This window comes from Falco punctatus, assembly GCF_963210335.1.
Source record: "Falco punctatus genome assembly, chromosome: 5".
In the NCBI taxonomy this organism is placed as follows: Eukaryota; Metazoa; Chordata; class Aves; order Falconiformes; family Falconidae; genus Falco; species Falco punctatus.
The window spans coordinates 13,849,293-13,869,945 of record NC_137584.1 but is presented as its reverse complement, the minus strand read 5'-3'; the positions used below and the strand labels follow the sequence as shown (position 1 = coordinate 13,869,945).

At 37.1% G+C, this 20,653-nt stretch overlaps 1 protein-coding gene across 8 annotated transcripts in view; it reads left to right on the top strand.

Annotated features, from left to right (window-relative positions):
• The window catches only part of ADGRB3 (adhesion G protein-coupled receptor B3), a 471,033-nt gene that overhangs the window by 421,112 nt on the left and 29,268 nt on the right, over positions 1 to 20,653 (top strand). For 7 of the 8 annotated variants that reach the window (XM_080388812.1, XM_080388813.1, XM_080388817.1 and 4 more), the window contains 6 exons: positions 2,467 to 2,617; positions 3,116 to 3,185; positions 7,952 to 8,018; positions 10,167 to 10,252; positions 13,680 to 13,778; positions 14,110 to 14,281. In XM_080388812.1, the coding sequence (XP_080244938.1) occupies positions 2,467 to 2,617; positions 3,116 to 3,185; positions 7,952 to 8,018; positions 10,167 to 10,252; positions 13,680 to 13,778; positions 14,110 to 14,281 (645 nt within the window). The remainder of the gene's footprint in view (positions 1 to 2,466; positions 2,618 to 3,115; positions 3,186 to 7,951; positions 8,019 to 10,166; positions 10,253 to 13,679; positions 13,779 to 14,109; positions 14,282 to 20,653) is intronic. The other variant, XM_080388816.1, reaches the window with a different exon arrangement.

Genomic DNA, 20,653 nt, shown 5'->3' with positions numbered 1-20,653 from the left:
GGGGTGTATTGGTCAACTCTGCTGAGCCTGTGGCTATACCCTGCAAGAGGGGAGATTCAATTGCCAGAACTGCTTCTCTGGCTGGGGAAGGAGGGAGGCTAAATTCACTTCAAGCACTGCCCGCGCATGATCCTGTCATCGCTATCCCACAGCAGTTGTTAGGTGATGGTTTGGAGCTGATTTGCGTCTTTCTGATGGTATATGATACAAACATACTTATATCGGTGATACAGGCTTGCCATCAGTGTTCATTACAGACCTCTGTCTGCCACTCAGAAGAGTTAGCTATAATCAGCAGTCGTATATTCCAGCTAAAGCAAAAATCGCTTCTAATAAAACTTGCTGTCATCTCATTTTGTGATCAACATGATCATTAATATTTTCACCACAGTTCTTTCTTCCACAGCAGCCATGGCCACATTTGTTTCAGATTATCATCATCTATCTTTCTTTCAATGCAGAGGATAAATTATGAACTAAATTCTACAGTTGTATACTCAGTCATCCAGTCATTGAGTTTTGGTATGTTTTCAACAAAAAGATCAGGATTTGTTTGCGTTTGCATTATTTATAAAGGAAATAGTATATTCACTGGGTTTTTTTCAGGGTAAAACTCTGTTTTACCTGTTGAGTTTCTCCATAAAAGATTCTGTACTATTCCTCAAAAGTAATTTTATTCTTAAATTCTTGTTCCAACAGAACATGCTAGCTTTTACGAAAACATTGATAGGAAAGCAAATTGAAGTTGTATAGTGGGAATTCATTACATATGAGCCAGCTAGTAAAAGAAAAGACATTTGTGTATTTTCTATTATATTTATTGTGTGTTTCACTGCATAGTTTTCATTTTAAATATTTTTCATATACAGGAAATATTGCTGTCACTTAGGCTTTAACAGGATAGATTTTATGAATCCACATACTTTAAGCACATCGAAGCATAAGAATTAATGGCAAAATCTGGATGGAATGACTAGTACAATTTCAAGATTTTTTTCCAGTTTACATTCCTCACTTCTTAAAAATAAACAATAGTTCTCTTGCAAATAATTACATAGACCTCCTTTCTCCCAGATTTAAATACACATAATTTATAAAATTTATAAAAAATTGACAACTTGACCCAGAATTAGAAAACAAGGTGTTTGTCACATCTGCAAATTCATAGCAGAAAATCAGTACGTTTTGACTTTTTTAGTCCATAACTCTGAAAATTCAGAGATTATCAGCTGATATCAGCTATCAACTATGTATTTCAGATAACTATGATTTCAGATAAGAATCTGAGAATATTACCACAAAAGAAAATTCAACACAAAAAGACCTGAAAGTAATTAGGAATATAAAATGAATTAAAAAATGTCTGGTGTCATATATATCTTATCCTTCCCAATTTTTTGTAGCTACTAGCCTTGATTCAACAATATATGCAAGCATTTATATATAATTAGGAACTCGCATATTTTCTTCCTAAATAGTTTGCCAAACCAGGATTTTAGTAAAAAAATTTGCTTACCCTTTTATTACATGCGTGTGAGATAGCTATTAGATGTGTATGCTGCATAAATAATCATAAAAATAATATAGTACTTCTTAACCGTGATCTTGTATTGTTAATACAGGGTGTGGGTTTTTTTTAACCTTGATATAATTTTGAAACTTCAAATTATTATAAGAATAAATTGTGGTTCTGGTGTGGTTTCCGTTCTGGGTTACAATGCACACTGCATTTTATAGCCTGCAATGGGCATTTTAAGCAACACAGCAGAGAGTAGGTCACAATTTAACCCAAGAAGCTCATGTATATAAGCTACAATGTCAAGTTTAATTAAGGGCTACAGTGACAAAAGCATGTGCTCAAAATTCTTTTCAGATAACAAGTGACCGAAAAATTTAAAAACAATATCCAGGGTAACTGTTAAGGTTATGATAAACTGACTAAAAAGGTCTGAGACAGAATATTCCAATAAGTTAAAGTTCTATGAGATTTCAATTAAAAAAAAATCAAAATCAAACAATTTATTGCCTAAAATTCAGATTTACAGTCAGGATCCTTCTGCATGGAGGGAAAGAAAACAACTGGCAATTAGGAGTATTTGTATTCCCACATTTTCGTTATTCAGCTCTGTGACATTTTTATAATCAGTAACTTCGTAACTTGCTTCCACAATGGCTTTATGATGATCAAAGTAAATGCGTAGAAAAAAAACCTAGTGGCATGATTTATTTTGTGTTCTTTGTCCCTGCTCAGCACACTCAGTGTCTGGGAAAACAGTCAAAACCTCTTCTGCCTAATCCCCATCAACATCTCTCTTTCTCTCTCTCTCTCTGTGGCCACCACATCATAAAGGGGGAGTTGATGCTAAGAATAAAGGTCAAGATCATAGAACATGACAACTCTTTGAATTGAAAAGAGAAATGAGTGTCCCTAAGTATTCAGCATGAGCTTCTCTTTGCTCCCTGCAGGGCATCTGCACCACAACCACCGCGTTTTTACACTTCTTCTTCTTAGCTTCATTCTGTTGGGTTTTGACGGAAGCGTGGCAGTCATATATGGCTGTTACTGGAAAAATTAGGACACGGCTCATAAGGAAACGCTTCCTGTGCCTTGGATGGGGTAAGTCTGTAAAATTCATTTCCTCAGAATCATTGGGATGAAACGTTTAATGCAACGACAATGTCAAGAATATCATCATTTTATTCAGTAGACAGCTCGAGCTAAGCTGGTATATATTGTAACATTCTTTTATAAACACATTTCAGCAAAAATTTAGAAGATTTTCAACAGAGTAGTGTAATACCAAAAAATCAAAATAAAGCAAGAAAAAAAGATTAACTGAATATTCATGAAACTTCATCCAAGTTCACTTTAAGGCCTGTCAAATGTACCAGTAATCTAGCTATATCAAAGTGGTACACCATGGGCAGAAAACAGCATCTTCCTCCCAGTGCTTCAGAAAAACAAATCCTGCAATACCACTGTGCTTCATTAAATGATTCATTCATTGCAAAATTGGTCATTTTGCATTAGCTTGCCCTGTCATTTTTTGTCCAGGCAGAACAGCAATATTTTGCTCAGCATCTAATCATTATTACTGTTTTGGGTTTTTTTCAGGTTTACCAGCATTAGTGGTTGCAATATCAATAGGCTTTACCAAGACAAAAGGATATGGAACAGCCCACTAGTAAGTCAATCTTAAATGATAAATTATGTTTTTAATTAACAAGAATGTCATACACATCAGGAATTACACAGCACAGTCTGAAGGCTCTACATTCACACTTGGAACTGCCCTAAGAGTCACTGAGTGATCCACAAAAGAACAAAGAGAAAACCATATGCCAGTCTTGGACTGAGCTCAGCAAAGCACCAGGGATCCTGAATTTCTTGTGAGGTTTTGAAGTAGCAAGCCTTTTAGAAACACTGAGCATTAGGTGCACTTAGACATCTAAAATTTATATACGTATACCAAAGAGAACATTAAATGTCATGGCTAGCCTTTGTCAACCTCTAAACATGTCTGAAACTGTACTGGCAAGAGGCTCTTTGGCACCCAGGTTTCTGCCCACAAGCATGTACCTCGGCTTTAATGCCCTTGAGCTGCTGGGAGCCAAAGCCCCACAAAAAACCGAAAATAGCTCTCCCATTCATCCTCTCTCTCCTGGAGCGCCTGACCCAGCCCTTTTCCTGGACTGGGCTGTGCTTGAAAGGCAGCAAAGAGGAGATCTGTATACTTCATTTACATTTTATTAATACAGTTCCTGTTCAGCCACTTGCCCGGTACCGGTACATATTTAGCACCCTGGAAAAAGCACTCCTCAGCGAGGCTGCCCTGTGGTTGTCTCCTGCTGAAGAAGGAGCTTGGGCTGACCCTCTGTCCTGCCAGCACAGACCTCCAACCACTGACACATTATGTATGCTAGTGCGTTTCCTTCAGTCATCCTGTTTGGAGCTCTCCTGGTGTTGCCTAAGAAATTAAGTATGCATCTGGACAGAGAGAGAGGAAATATGACTGTGAAGCCTGGTAATGAGGGCATTCATCAGAGATGTGGATGAGTTAGGTCAAGTCCTCGCTTCAGTGAATATTTAATTATTCTCCTTAGCACCATCACTGAGTGAAACCAGGATTCTGCCTCCCTGCCCGGTGCATCCCACCATCTTGGCACATGGTGAGAGAGGCTTCAAGCCTTTGCTCTGGCTCTGGGTGGGTAAGGATTCAAAAACAAATCTCCTCCTGAACACCAGCTCAAACCACTGAGCTGTTTAGTTTTAAATTGTGACAATGTGCATCTTGCATTTTTTTTTAACGAGGAATGGCTTACCTAACTGAAGTGCTTAATTTGCACTTATAGCTGGTAATCGTTAGTGAAACAAGGGTCTTAGCCGTCTTTGGGGAGTTATACTGGAGACCTGCTCCTCTGACATTTTTTCTAACTAGTATGTGCCCATCTTGCTGGTTTTTTTTTTATTATTTAGTCCGTGAACCAGCACTGGAGCACCATTTAGGCTGTGAGAGTTACAAATTACAAGATTATAATGTCCAGACCCCACTGGGGCTGTAGCTCTGTCCTGTGCAGGATTCATGTGTGACTACTTGCTTTTCGTTAGCGTTGCTTCCTGCTTGCTTCCTGGGCTGAGTGCATTTTTAAAAGAGGATATACTGAAACATTCAGACAAAGCATCAAATCACTCATTAAGAGTAACCTGTAAAGTAAAAAACAGCAGGTCTCTACATGTAACGGCTCCTCTCCCAGGACCCAAATTCAGCTGACAGGGCACCATGGAACAAAAGCGCAAAAGGAGGTGTACAGAGGGCGAACAGAACCACAATGCCGCTGTCTCATCTTATTTGCAAATACCTTTCTGGGCATTTAACATCAGAATTACATAAGGAAAGCAGAGAATTCAAGGAATGAAGATTCCTCTCCCACCAGCAGCTGATGTGCTGTCTCGCTCTAGAAGCCAGCAAAGAATTCTGTCCCATAACAACTGCTGGGTAATGTAAAAGCAGAGCTCCTGTCCTGCTCCTCCTCTGATAAGTAAAGCATTTGTGTAAGTTTTTTAACTGCTTACGCTGCATTTAGCATGTTTGGCTGCAATCAGTTACACACATGCTGCCACCAGAAATGTGTCCTGTTGCAAAGTATTCTTGCTCTGTAAGATGCTATTTTTAAAAACAACAGTTTCAAATGGAGAAAAATAACAGTGAAAATTAAGAAATTTACACTAGTTCCATAGTCACATACATGAAGAGACTGATGGAAAGGGAGAAGGATCTTTGAAGCAGATTTCAGTTTCATATGGCATATGACTGATAAGGGTGGCTTGAATTCTTCACACTCAAACCAATTCTGTGATCAACAGTCTCTGATTTCTAACTTTTTCTTTCAGTCCTAATTATTAAACTATTATATTACCATACATTTAAAACTAAAAATGAAAAATATTTCACACGGACACTTGAACTGATATAGATACAGAAACTGAAAGGATTTCCTAAAAATAATAAAAAACCACAGAGACAAGGTTTTGGATATTTCAGGATATCTGAGAAAGATGTGTCTGAAAGCTTGACTGTTTTTCCAACTATTTCTGTGAGTCTAATAAATACTGTGGCTACCTCTCTTCAGATGATAAAAGGTATTAAAGCAGCACTACTATAAGTTACAGTTAATAAACCTGCGTGATCTACTCATGTTTACCTACAGTGCTATATATTAATAAGCAGTACAGATAACTTCCAGGAATTCATTCTATCAGCAAACATTAAAATTCTGTCATAGTCATGCTCTACTAAGAGAAGGAACCATTCTCCTAGAGAGCATCAAACAGCTCACAAAATGTACAGGACACGGGAGCAAGCCTACAAATACTTCATCACTCAGCAGAATTTTATGACCATGTAATATTGTCCCATAAAATCCACCAGTGGATACCCTTAATACTGATCAATTTATATGGCTTTCTGCTATGTGGGGATCAGGGAGAAAGATGACAAAACAGCAGAGCAAAATAAAAACAACTATAAAGCGCGGAAGAAAGCTATCAGAGTGAAGAAAAAGAAAAGAAGGAAGAAATAGTAAAAAAATGACGATAGCTTTACGGTATTAGAAGGCACCTGAGAATCTGTCTTCAGAAAATCTTCAACAGAAAAGGTTCAGGAGAAAGCACATTTCAGAGTCATCAACTGGCAAATATTGAATACATTGCAATAATCACATCACACGTAGGAAATCCAGACTGTTGAAAATTCAGGTTGTGTAAAGAAAAGAGGACAACCTCTACATATTTTTCCAGCTCTGCCTCTAAATGGAAGTCACTCTTTTGAACAGCCTTTTTACTTGGGAAAAGGAGGGAACAACTTTCCCTTGGTCTTAAAGATTTTTGTGGCAGAAATTGTTTTCCTTTCATTTAAAATAAAAATTTGTTGACTTTTTTTTTCAGCACAGATAACTGAAGTTATAAAATGCATCAAGAATTTTTATGAACTGATGTTTCTAACTGAATAAACATTAATATTTTAATTACATGTCTTAGTTACACAGAATGGTCATCCTCACTGAGTGTAAAAGTTCATACCAGTAGGGAAATGTACTGTGAACACATTTTCCCCTCTCAGAAGCCCATGTTCTCAGTCTCTTACACTAAATAACCTAGCTTTTGGAAAAATAGCAAGAAATATGCAGAAAATGTTGAAAGCATTTTTCTTTGACATTACAAAAATAATTTGAACGTTGTTGTTGTAGTTGTTTTTTTCAGGTGGGATGTAGAATAGCCTGATGTATTACAGTGAAGCAGATACGAAGTATTTGCATCAATTTATCGTTCCAGAATTTAACACACCGATGCAGTCGGTGGCAGATTTCACATAGCTTCATTGCCACAGGAACCACTTCTACACTTTGCAGTTAGAATTCCAGCAGTAACAGACCATTAATATTATGATGTGCTTGCATTTAATTTACTTGGTTTTCAAAGGTACAGAAACAGTACTGGAAAATAAAGGAGATATGTATGATTCTGATGTGAGTGTTTCTGGATGTGAGATCAAGTAAATAATTTGAATGCATAAACTTGAGTTTTCTTATATGTAGGTGTGATCATGCATTCAAATAAATATGCAGTTCTTTGAATGTGTAATCACCAGGAAAATAGCACAGCTGCATTTACTTCAGTGTGTGAAGCTCCTGATCTTTTGCAGATATGGAAAGCTTTACATGATGTTGTATCAAATATTTAGAATCTGATTCTGTAAGCATTCTGTGTCTGGAAATCTGATTGTTTCAGTGAAAGCCCTGGTACAGTTTGACAAACTCTGCAAGATTAGTAGCTCACCAGAAAATACAGTTTTTAGATGCTTTAAAATATACATTTAAATTGTTTGCAAAATATTCCGGAGAATACAGAACAGTTAGATCACACATGATTTTTCTTTAGTGTGAATATTGTCTGTAAAACCTAGTTCTAGTAGCAATTAATAAATGACATATAAGAAGACATGCAAAAACCTGGGTTTTTTCTGAAGTTTTATGTTACAGGTACTTGACCTTTCACTGATTTAAGTATAGAATTGTCAGACACTGTAAGATGGAAATGTTTCTAGATGCCTACCTGGCAAGTCCTGTTTAGTTAACTCATCATAGAGAGTTTCAATAGAGATTTGCAAACTTTTTTCCTATTGTGCTCTTAATACATTTTAGGCGTTTCCATATATGTATAATTCACATTAAAACTTTTGAAACATTAACAATTTGTAATGGAAATAACTTTTAACTCTCTAAATCATCATATCACCAAAGTAATTCTTTTGTGTGTATTATATGAATCTCTGTATGTAGGATTGAATATACATTGGAAGAACCTCATACTGTAGTAATTATTAATGCTTTCTTGGCAATGCTTTATACTTATTTTTAATTTGTATTAGTTCTTCTCTAATATTCTTTCCAGCTGTTGGCTGTCTCTTGAAGGAGGGCTACTTTATGCTTTCGTTGGACCTGCAGCTGCTGTTGTCTTGGTAAACATTAATATAATTTCCAGTATTTTCATATGAACTGATGGAATGTGCTGTTTAAATCATAAAAGCTTAGCTATAGAGTAGCATTACATTTTTTCTGTAAATACCGAGCTCAGTATTGTTAAACATACCTTCATTATTTTGAATGCATGATTCATTCAATTGTATCACTTCTTTGTACCAGTCATCTCTCCATGTTTACACAGTAAGCTCTGAAAGAATAATGTACTGATTAGTGGCACAGAAAACCTGTTACAGGCATCACTGAGTTATTATCAGTAGCATCTCTGCAATTGTCACAGCCTTGTAAATTTTATTGACAGTTTTGATAGAGTGCTGTTTGGCAGAGCATCACTGTGCCAGCAAAAGCAACAGGCAGGAACCAGCCAGCTAGTTCTCCATGGCTACTCATTTTGAAGGCAAAGAAAAAAAATATCATCGTAGCTGGGGAACATTACTTGTTTGTCTATTAATCTTCCACATCTCTGGAAATTAGGTGTAGATATCTAATTGTAGATATCTGCAAAGTAGATTTCTACATCTAAGCTAGTTATTCCAGCCATATTTCATTGTCTGTGGAGAAAAACACACACTTCTTAGGGCTTAAATTGTCAAAAGTATTTCAGATGTCTACTTCAGGGTAAGATGAATTGCCCCCTACATGTGCCATCAGCTATCAGTCATCTGCGCTGCAGTCTGTATGGATTTTTTACAATAATTTGTTTAGCTTTTTTTCCCTTACAGATTTTGAATCTAATTCTTCTTTCCACTCCACCAGTTTTATATCAGGATAGTTCTATCAACACCAGTTATTTCTGATTTTCCCTTGCAGAAGGGAATCAGTCTTAGTAGTCATCGAATATACAGCCATTGAGCTACATAGATTCTCCTGAAATGGATGTTTACTACTCCCACAGAGTATGTCTCATCATTGCCTGGAGTCAAGCCAGGATCCTTTTGTACAACTCACAGTCCCTGTCATGATAGAGGAGCCAAGGATGTTTACAAAAAGCCAATCATAATTTTCACATGGAACTGTATGTTCTCTGTGTAATTGGCAAGCTTTGTTCAGAGATGTTTGAAGTTCACAGTCGCAGCTCGCCCTGCCATTAGCTAGTAGCTGTGGAAGGAGCTGTTCCATGCAGCCACTTAAGCCTAAATGTACAAAGCAAAAGAATTAATATAATGGCGACTGAAAAATGTAAATGCTGAAAATAAAGTGATAATAAGAAAAGCTGGAAAGGACTTGGCAGGACAGGCTGGCAACAGTTAGGTGTTTTGGCACAGGTCTTGAAAAATCTGTTTGAAAGGAAAAAAGGATTACCTTTTTCTAATAAAAAAACACCCAAGGAACATTCATTTAACAGATTCAAAACTTGGTATTACCTCTTTGCAGGCCATGCAGAGACAGGATGATAAAGTACAGTTCAATGATACAAATGAATAATAACAGTCATTAAGTTGTCCATTAAATGCCATTAGCATGTCCACTCGGTGCCAAAGTCTGACTGCTGAAACACTTGAAGTTTTTTTTAGGTTAGGTCTTCGACCCATGTGTGTGATCATAACACCGCTTTAATGAAGCTAAACAGACTTACCCCAGGCATTCATCTGGCCCAGAAAAAAAACCACCAAAAACCTGTGGTCAAACAAGGCTGAAGGCTGGTGTTTTGGTGAATGCCATAGACAATGACTGATGTGCAGGAGGACATGGAAAACCACCAACTGGTTCTGCATAAGTGGGAACACCCACATGGGCTGTAAACGCTTAAAAAGGAACACTGTTACAGTCACCATGTGCTCTGACTAGCTTTTGTGCCTGTGCACAGCTCACATGCAGTGGTTTTCCCAGAATAGGATATATCATTGCAATTAAAACTGAGGAGGTATTGTAGCTATGTTACTGCTCAAGCTTCTGGCCAGCAGACATGTACGCATAGACTTGATACCTGGCATACTTCAAGATTCAAAAATAATCCTGTTGTGGTGTGCGTATGCGTTACCCATTTGAGAATGCAAACTTCTGGTGTGCTCAGGGACAGTGTTACACAATTTCTGATGGAGTACTCTGAAATGTAACAGGAGGCATTTTGCAAAGTATTTTCTTTCAGGCACTGGAAGATCAACTGTTTGTTTTCTGTTTGACAGGTCAACATGGTGATTGGCATTTTGGTATTTAATAAACTTGTTTCCAGAGATGGAATCCTAGATAAAAAGCTCAAACACAGAGCGGGGTAAGCAACAATTGGGCTATTTTCAACCATATTAAAGTTGTATCACCGATTTTCAGTTACAGATACTCACCAAAAATGCTTTTGATTGTGCTTTGAACTTTTATATCGTGTAACAGTGTGTCTAACAGATTCCATTCATCCCAAAAGCTGCTGTTGCATTATCCTGAGGGAATGCAACTGAACAAACTGAACATACTGAAACACAAGTACAACAGTATTAAGTTACTAATAATGAGGATTAAACAAATCTGAGCAGAGGTTTCACAAGAATATTACACATGTAAAGTTCTTGCAGGTAGGAAAGCAGTTTTATGAACTGTGTACTGAAAGAACCAATTATTTTTGTCTAGCTGTCCACTTTAATTACTATGGTGGGAAATGTTACTCATTTGTGTAAACTGTTATGAACTATATTTTACAGCATTATATGCCTTGCTGAGGTCATTGTTATTCTGCTATTCTGACTATGTGAAGAGTTTGCTTTTGTTCTTGCATCCATATCTACATAGATGTATGTTTCAAATTAGTGTAACAGAATTTCGAAGTAAAAAAACATGTTTAAAAAGAAAAAAAAGGTAAATGGAAATTCTGTGTTACTAGTTATTTATTTGCATTTACATTCAAATTATGTTTGTTTTATCATGAGAAGAAAAGATTATGACAGTGGTGGTATCAGAAACTGTTTTTCAGTGGATGACAATGATTTGGAGCACTGCAGCAGCAAACCTAGATTAATTCTGTATTAGAGAAAAATATTTCACAAGCGTATCATCACCTTCTTAATGCTTATGAAAGTATATTTAAGCTTTGCATAATCATTGTTTACAGCTACATGTTCTAGTATTGTCTTTTGGGCCAGCTTGTAGTTACTACCACCAAAATCTGCATTTCTAGCCATGATAAGGAATGATATCTTTATTTTATGGTGTATTACTGCTACGGGTAACTTTATTACAGCTTCACTTTGAATCATTTTACCATTTCACTAACAGTAGCATTCCTAATAAGTTCAATTCATTGGTTAGATGAGCAAATTTATGATAAATACTTCAGCTGGTGTGGTTTGCATTTAATATTAATTCAATTAAATCTTTTTGGTTTTCAGCTCTTTCACCATTATTCTGACAAATATCTACCAAAAGCTTTCATTTTGTTTCTTCTCTTTTTCTCTTTTTACATTACAAAGTATTAATTTCTTAACCTTACTTTTTTCTACATTGCTTCATCAACATTCTTAACTGTGTAATAACACTGTTGAAATCCAGAGTATTTTAAAACTACCCAAAATATTGCAAGAGTAGTAATAACTTAGTAATCACCAATTCAAATTCACATCTGTTGGAATTCCAGTGATTTAAGGGGTTGAGGCAGCCACAAGTTTTGCTTTGTACATTTTCTAAGGATATCAAGCTGAAATGGCATCATTTTTTTTTCCAGCTACTCAGTTGTCTGCTGTAGAAATCTATTTGCTTACAGTATACTTTCCTGATGAAACAAATAGCTTGCTTTCTAACACTGCACAACTTAGTAAAAAGTAATTTATTTTAAAGTAAATGGATAAAGAACTAGAAATTATTCTGTCAGAAACGATCCGGCTATTCTGGGGAAGCACGTAGATGCCCTCATCGGGAAACAATCTTAACATTTGTGATAGTATGAAATGGTGGCTTGGCAACAGCATTCCTTGATACTACTTGGCAGATGAAAAGTCTTGAGTCATTCTTTGGGGCATAGACATTGGTGCAGCATTTGATCTCCGGTAGAAAGGGCATTGTCACTCATTTCTCAAATTACCTCCTGCAAACCACGCTCAGGAAGGCAACTTCATTCTTTCTGGCAAACATTGGACTTACACCAGTCAAAAGTGCAGTCTAAAATTCAGCTGTAGAAATCATTTATGTAGGATTTAAAGCAGTGAATGGATCAAAATATACTAACTCCATATGGGTTTTTCCACCTTAATAAGCATATAGAGAATCAACAAGTGTCTTTGACGTGTATCAATCACTTTCCTGGCATAAGGGATAGCACATGCATATGCCCAGACAGAAAGATTCTATTTAGTCTATATACACATCAAGTTCTATTACTTGCAAGATCCAGAGCCAGTCTATAATGGCAAAGAGAATAATCCAGTCTGATAACGTAGATGTATTGCCAAGCAAAGACTGTTTTCCCAAGCTGAGGTTAAGCTTACCCAATTTTTCAAGTTGATTCATTAATGCAGATCTTTATTTGGTGTAAACTGGATTCACTGAGTTCTTTTCACACCCCATAGTCACCTTATACAAGGTCATAGTTCTCAATGTTTTTTTTTACGGAATAAACCCTACATTTTTATGGAAAACTACTACACTTTTTTATGGAAAGTCATCATTCAGTTTATCAAAATGGAAAACACTGGAGTTCAACGTTGATTTGGGCAGTATGTTAAAAATCTTGTGAATGCTGGGTTTGGCAATAAAAGGTAGCTCTGTTGGTTGAAATAACTGGGACAAAACTGAAGTGTTACCTGTCTTCACCACGTTGAGCACTTTCCAGCCGGAAATAGGTAAAGCCCCCTTCCTGTCGCATCTCAGTCAGCTGTGGTAATCTCTGGATCTGATAGCAGAAAGAGAAAGAATAGCAAAAGTCTTTATGTAGTTGACTTAGGAAGCTGAATGCATGCTGTACGTAAAAGAAAATTTAAATTCCAGGTTTTGCCCTTTAACTCTTCTGACAGGTGCTGAGGTACAATTGTCCATACAAAATGCTTTGAGCTTAATGTTTGTGTACTGTGTTTTATTAAAGTGCAAAACAGGTCACCCTTTTTTAGTACCAACTGATATTTATCTCATCAGATTCCATACATTTCAAGCCCTGTATTCAGACCTTTATATGGCACGTATAAAATCACTCCAGATCTTAGTGGGCCATTCAGGTCACTAGTAAAAATCTGACTGTACAGTAAGCCCATACTGATTTGATGCTTGAATACTTTTTGCAGGTTTCTTTCCCTATTAACGCTCTATAGTTGTACTGCTTCATACTCCTCCTTTCCTTTAAGTGTCCTATACTCATTCTCAAGCAAGTTTGGATACAACAGGTCTGAATAGAGGGATTTCACTTTGTGTGTCTATCCTAGCACGTGCTTATGTTTACTTCAGTGTACTGAGCAGTTTTGATCACTGGACATTTGGGGCCTTTTTTAGCTTAAATGGAAGAAATAGAGTCTGCATGAAATGAAGCCCCATAGCATTAACATTTAAAGCTAACAATAATGTAAAGTACAAAGTACAGTTTTGCAACAACATAGAGCATTCATCCTGAGTAAGTCTACTTACTTTTTCTGCATGACGTCATATTTAAAAGCTAAATTTCAGTAGCAATGTTTTTTGGTGACAATTCAATATTTTGTTCTTTTTGTGGGTGTTCTGTTTGTTTGCAGTCAGATGAGTGAGCCTCATAGCGGTTTGACGCTCAAATGTGCCAAGTGTGGAGTAGTTTCAACAACAGCTTTGTCAGCCACCACCGCCAGTAATGCCATGTTAGTCCTGATCATTTACATCTTCTTGTTACAAATCTTATACAGTGCATGTGAGACAATAGTTTGATGATGACAACTGTGTTTGCTAACACTGTATAGAGTGCTGAGCATATTTAAATACTTTTTAACGAAAAGCAAAAATATTGCAACTGTGTTTATTAACTGAATACAGGATATTCTTTAGAACATAAAGTACCGACACTTACATTCTTATCTGTGATTTTCAAGTTAACTTGATAAAGTGCCATCCTTAAATATGTTTTATTTTAATAGTGAACTTTTACTAATTTTTTACAATATTGAAGTGCTGCTTTTCTTGTTCTTTCAATAGGGCATCCCTTTGGAGTTCCTGCGTGGTGTTGCCACTTCTGGCCCTGACTTGGATGTCTGCAGTTCTGGCCATGACAGACAAAAGATCAATATTATTTCAGATACTTTTTGCAGTATTTGATTCATTACAAGGCTTTGTTATTGTCATGGTCCATTGTATTCTCCGAAGGGAGGTGAGGAATGGCTTCCCAGTTTTCTAAAGGGCTGTGCTACTGTTAATCTCTCAACTGGTCTTTAACGTTATATACAGCTTGCTCTGCAGAAATATGTTTCACAGAAAAAGAAAAGTATTTTATGGTGAGATGTAAAGGAACAAGTAAAAGATAGAGAGGGAAGATCAAGTAATACCAGGTGCAGAATGTTAGTTTCAGTGTAAAACTGTACCCATTTAGTTCATGCTGGCTTTTAATCAGTCCCAAGTTCAGTTTATTTTTAAGTGTTAGACTTTCCCAGTATTGTGACTATGGGGAAATACTGACATCAATGTCCTTTTCCTGAAGGCCAAAAGCTATAGATTTTTACAGTCTCTAAAACTGATTCAAACACAAAATGATTTCTGCTTACACTGTCCCTGAAAGAGGACACAAGGAGATAAGGTGTTATGTTGAAGAAGATCTACCCTTTCAGTTCTGCAAACTCATTTACATAGTTAAGTTATAGAGACAGTGAGGATGAAGACAGATGAATGCTTTGAGAACAGCAAGGAAAAGCTAGTACCCCTGACCTGCCCTTCCCAGCTCAGTGTCACACACTGCAGAATTCGTCATCACTGAAATACAATGTCAACGCTATTACACAAGTACTCTTTCACCTGGCTCTGGTGACAATTTCCCTAATCTACCTAACCTGCTAACCAACCCTACATTTGTATTGAGATAGATCAGTCTGAGAGCAGTAACACAATGGCTTTGCTGGCAGATCTGTGGTAGTAGAATCATCTAGCAAAAATGAGCAGGAGGAGCTGGGCTGGAGAGCAGTAATCTGGTCCATCAGCATACCTATGCATTAGCCATCTATCAGCTTCAGGATACTCCATCCCTGGAAGTGTTCAAGGCCAGGATGGATGGGGCTTTGAGCAACCTGGTCTAGTGGAAGATGTCCCTGCCCATGGCAGGGGGTTAGAATTAGGTGGTCTTTGAAGGTCCCTTCCAACCCAAACCGTTCTATGATTCCCTGATTTACCACCACAATGAACCAAATTACACTGTCTGCTATGGTTCCTTCTGATTATCAAGAGTTACTCAAAAGCACTTCAGGACTAAGAAACCAGGAAGATGTTTCAGGAAAGGTTTGTTGCCAATGCCAAGTGACAAATCTCACACAGTCATTTCCCTTTCCGCCATTCACACCCTTTAAACATTCAAACTCACTATATTAATGAAAAAGAATTTATGAGTGACATATCTTATTTCAGTCTTCCAGTAGTGTACCACCTTGCATGAACTTTAAATCACTATCATTATACTACACAATATACATACATGATTATCTTATCAAATAATTAAGTTTCCAATCCTAAGGAAAAAGCTTATCAATATCTTACATAAAATAGCACTTTCCATTGTGCTGACTCCCTTCTACTTTATTCAAGCTGTTGGAGGCTATGAACTTTTGTTTTTCTTAGTTTAGCAGCTTTCATAATGGAAGGGGCTTATGTTCTTTAATACCTTTTATATTTTTTTTTTTTTCAGGATAAAAATACGTGCAGAGTAAGACAGATAATAGTCAAGGGAAATCTATTTTATGCAAACTGTCTTGCTATGCCCTTATTTTCTACGGCATTTTCTTCCTCCATATGATTTACATCTGTGAAAGAGGGTATTCTCATCTGTAGAACTGAAAGCCATCATTTCATATATTCTTTTAGTAAAATGTTAAGACACTGTAACCATTTGTACTTAGATTCTTCAGTAGAAAAAATGGCAGTTACATACTGGTTATCCCATCTTGTGAGATTTTTATTCCCATTGGGATATATTAATAAGCCTGGAAAGGACATACCACTTCCCACTTATTGTCATAAGGAATCCTTTTGATTTCAAAGTATATATCTTTAGCTCAAGGTTGCAGATGAAACCTTCAAAAACAAAGCAGTATAAAAATTATGAACTTTCGTAGACTCATAGAATATCTAAAGTTGGAAGGAATACATAAGGATCATCAAGTCTAACTCCTTGCTCCTTGTAGGACTACTTAAACCTAAATCACATGACTAAGAGCATCATCCAGACACTCCTTGAACTCTGGCAGGCTTGGTGCCATGACCACTTCCCTGGGAAGCCTGTTCCAGTGATCAGCCACCCTCTCAGTGAAGAACCTTTTCCTAATGTCCAGTCTGAACTTCCCCTGATGCAACTTGATTCCCTTTCCTTGTGTCCTAATTCCATTTCCTCATGTCCTTTGTGAGGATGCAGAGAGGTTGTAGTGCATACCTGGTTATCAATCATTGATTTCATAAAAAAGCAGACCAAAATCCATGAGGAATTCCAAAAGTAACATAACACAGCATTGTATAAAATCAAAAATATTTGGACATTAAAATCTGCTTCAGTGCACTAATGCAGGAATTTATTTGGGAAAAAAAATGTTTTAACTGCTTAAGATGAAATTGAACAGGCATCTTCCCACTATGCCCCAAGCCTTGAACTCAAGACATGTTTTCTACTCTAATGACAGCTATTTGCTGCAAATGCTTCATTCCCAGGGAACACTTCAATGTTGCTGAACATCTCATAGAAACATTCTTGTCTAACCCTACTCACAGGTAGGACTGTGGTGATAGAGGTGGAATTAGTCTTTTCTAGAAGTAAACTTAGTGTTGAAATTTATAGGGTACCTTGATTTGAACCACTTTTAGAATCTTAATTGTGTGTAGGCAATCAGCTAGTTATGGTTTATTTTAATCACTCTTTTAGCAAATCACATATACATATCTCGACTAACTGCAAAGAATCATTATTTCATTTGACTACTTAAAGGAGTTGTTCCCACAAGCCAGTCTTGGCAGTTACACCTCCTGTTCCTAACACTGAAATTCTAGAAGGCATTTGGTAAAACAGCTAATTAATCTAACTACACAGTATTTTAAAAAATGACCTCAAGAGATTTCCCAATAAGGACCAAAAAGCACTTGGATATGATGTCATCCCATATCAAAAAGAGGAAGAAGTTTTTTCTTCAGTCATGACAATTTAGGCAGAAGTAAATGTACAGAGACAACTTATTCACTACCACTAGATTATCACGAGTCAAGATGATGATAGTGGTGGTGGAAGACAAAAAAGCCTGGGCATATTGCTGTTTGAACTCTATTTGACATAATATATTGAATCTTCTTTAGTCCTTCAGATATAAAGTGTAAACTGGGCAAAACATTTGAGGAACTAATTAAGATAATTTTTTTTTTCATATGGGAAAAGAAAATGAATAGAATGTTTTTCAAGAACAGCAAAGTTTTCGTAAATTTTACAAAGTATTAAAAGTTGATGCACTTGAAACTTTTTTTTCAACATTTTTTCAACAAATTGAAAGTTTTGTTTCAAAAATCCGTATGGTCTGCACTTATATAGACCAGTTTGCAGCAGCAAAGACATAATTGTTTACTGCAACAAGTTTCTCTGCATAAAGAGATGTAACCCCAGTAAGTTATGTTTCAGCCTGGCTCTAGACAGCCTAGCTTTCTAGCTCCAGAGACCCTTAGGTGAGTACAAGCCAAGGCAGTGGAGATCATGCACAGTGTGCAATGCAGACTTTACACTGCACAAGGTACCTCCCCGCTGAAAGAATAGACTGTTACTTTTGGTTTTCTGCAAAAGCATTTTGCTCTGCCAGTGCCTGTCAGGGAAACCCTGCCAACTTATTTGTCACTCTTGATGACAGCTACAAAGCTATCTCAGTTATAGCCTATAGGATTGATCTAGTATTTATAGCATGCCAGCACAGGCAAAACAATAATTCTGACTGTCAGGAAAAAAAATATGGGGTGGAATATATCACCATAAAATTTGAACAAAGACGAGGACAGCCCTGCTTTACTATGCCTTTATTGTTGTTACATTACAAAAAAGACACAGACTTTTACAGTTATATATATATAAATCCCCCATTTTTGCTCTTAGCTATATTGCTATAAACATAAATGATGGAAACATTTTTTGCTTTCTTTAGTATGCTGTATTGAAGATCTTGTGTGACAAGGGCTGCATTAGGAAGCCAGGGATGTTCCCTGATTAAGACATACAACTAGAGGAGAACTACGTGATGTGTTGCGTCTATTTCTGCCCTCCATCAATTCAGAGTCCTTTGGAAAGAGATTAAATCTTTCTATACTTCTGTTTCCTAACTTCCAAGATAAATACAATACTTCTTAAGCATAAGACCTCTTAAAGACCATTTGTAAATTAGGAAAGAAAAAATGCAAAATAAGAGTTAGATATTATGCTGCCTTCTTAGCTCAGAAAGCCTAGTCGGTTTTGGGTTGGTTTTCCTCTCCCTGCTGTTTAAATAGCTGATTGGCCGTTGGAAGATGGTGAGGTATGTGTCACAGAACAGAGCATGATAGGAGACATTAGCACTGAAGCTTCTCCATCAAAGCAGAACAGTTTGCCTGACCTGCTTGAACACAAGATGCTTTAAAGATAATTTGAATTGCACTGAGTAACTCGTGTTAATGCTGGTGATGGGAGGAACCCACAAGTATTTTCTTCTTTTGCTGTGCTCTGCTGACTAGAGAGAATTTGGATTAAATGCATTATTGGCATCTAAAGCCCACATTTCTGTATTGCAGGAGAAAAATAAAGAGTACATGAGTAGGGAGAGGGTAAGTTATAAAATCTTGGAGTTGGTTACTGTTGCTAAGGAAACCACTTCCCTGGTATCCACACATTCATCACATCTGTCTCTTCTGCTCTGCCTGGCTCTAAGAAAATCTTGTAACTTCATGTTAAAAGGCAGGGGGAAGAACAAGATTATATTTCAAAGGAAAATGTAAAGACAGTGCAGCCTTTACAGACTCAAACAAGTCTGAAGAAGCAGTTTAGAAAAATAAGCTGGTATTTAGAATCAACTTTTCTGTGTCTGACATGTAAGGGCACCTAGAAGTTGCAACAGATGTTGATACAACAGATGGAGCCACATACAGCTACATTTGACGTTCCGCATGTTCAAATCATACGCTGCTTGCATGTCAAAAACATTGTAAGAAGCATACACGTTTAAAGGAAACTGACATCAAGATTCACCCCTTTAGCATAGAAGTTAGTAAAAGTAGGACATGAGATTCCTGAGATCTCTGGAGATATGGAAGGAAGAAAATGAAGATACTGGGGAAGCTTCATGAATGCAGAAACCGCAAAATAAGGAGGCCCAGTGCATAGAGTGAGATCACACAGTCTGTTCTGAAATAATAATGCTTTGGGGTCAAGCATCATGAGGCTTGAGATGAGATTTAGCACACCTGGGGATGCTTTAGAAGGAGAGATTTTTTTGTGTGTGTCAAATGACTGTGACAGTGCTTACCCAAAACTATAAAACTTCAAAGTGTGACCTGACTTCAGCATTGATAAAGTGAGAAAAGACTCGGATTAGGATTGCAACAACTGGGAGATGCCAAATTAAATTAACATCAAACACATGGAAAACCACAGCAAGTGGTTAATCAGAATCTGAGTCACAATACAGGTCAAGCACACTTTACATTACCACATGCGGGAAGTCTCAGTGTTCTGAAATCAATCCAAACCTTCCCACCTTTCTTCATTTTTCTTTTTGCTCTGTGTTAGTTTTCTTCTACCTGCAACAGTCGCTTATCAAGACTGCAGAGCACTCTTACCAATTTAAGAGTTGAACACTTTAAAAGGCAGGTTAATTAACACTGATAACATACAGCTGTGGGCTGGCTTCAGGGGCGGCAGGTTGGCTGACGTGGATAATGTGCAGCTGTGGCTGGTTCCTGCTAAGTGGTTAAATAGCTCTAAGGACCATATGAAGATGAGTACTGTACAGAGAGAGCCCTGGAAGGGGTGAAGGAGGCAGAGAGAAGAGAGCCCCAGGTGTAGGCAAGAAGGGGAGGATGGTTAGAAGAGGAGCAGCGTGGACTGGCCTGAAGAGGTTGAAGAAACAGCATGGATAGTAGATGAAATTTTGAAACCTTGTGTGAGACTGGTGGTGGTGCCGAGGCATGATAGGGCTGGTGTGGCCTAGTAAAAGCCTTGTTGTGGCTGGCTAGTTTTGATAGCACTGCAACATTTATGATTTTTTTTTTATTTCATCTTTCCTTTTGTGAAAGCTTTTAAACAGCTTGCAATAGAATACAGTGTATTGAAAGGGGACAGCTTTTCATCAGCAACAGTTAATGAATTATCCTCTTCTGCTGTTCACAAAATGGCCATGAGTAGAATATTATTTTCTCCCTTTTAATTATTCTGAATAAGACATTAAGTAATTTCTACAAATAATAAATGGAATGTAGTTATTTGTAGGTGTTCCGTTGAGGGTACTTTCATATTCAAACAAGCAATGATATTAGATTTTGGTTTTTTATTAGA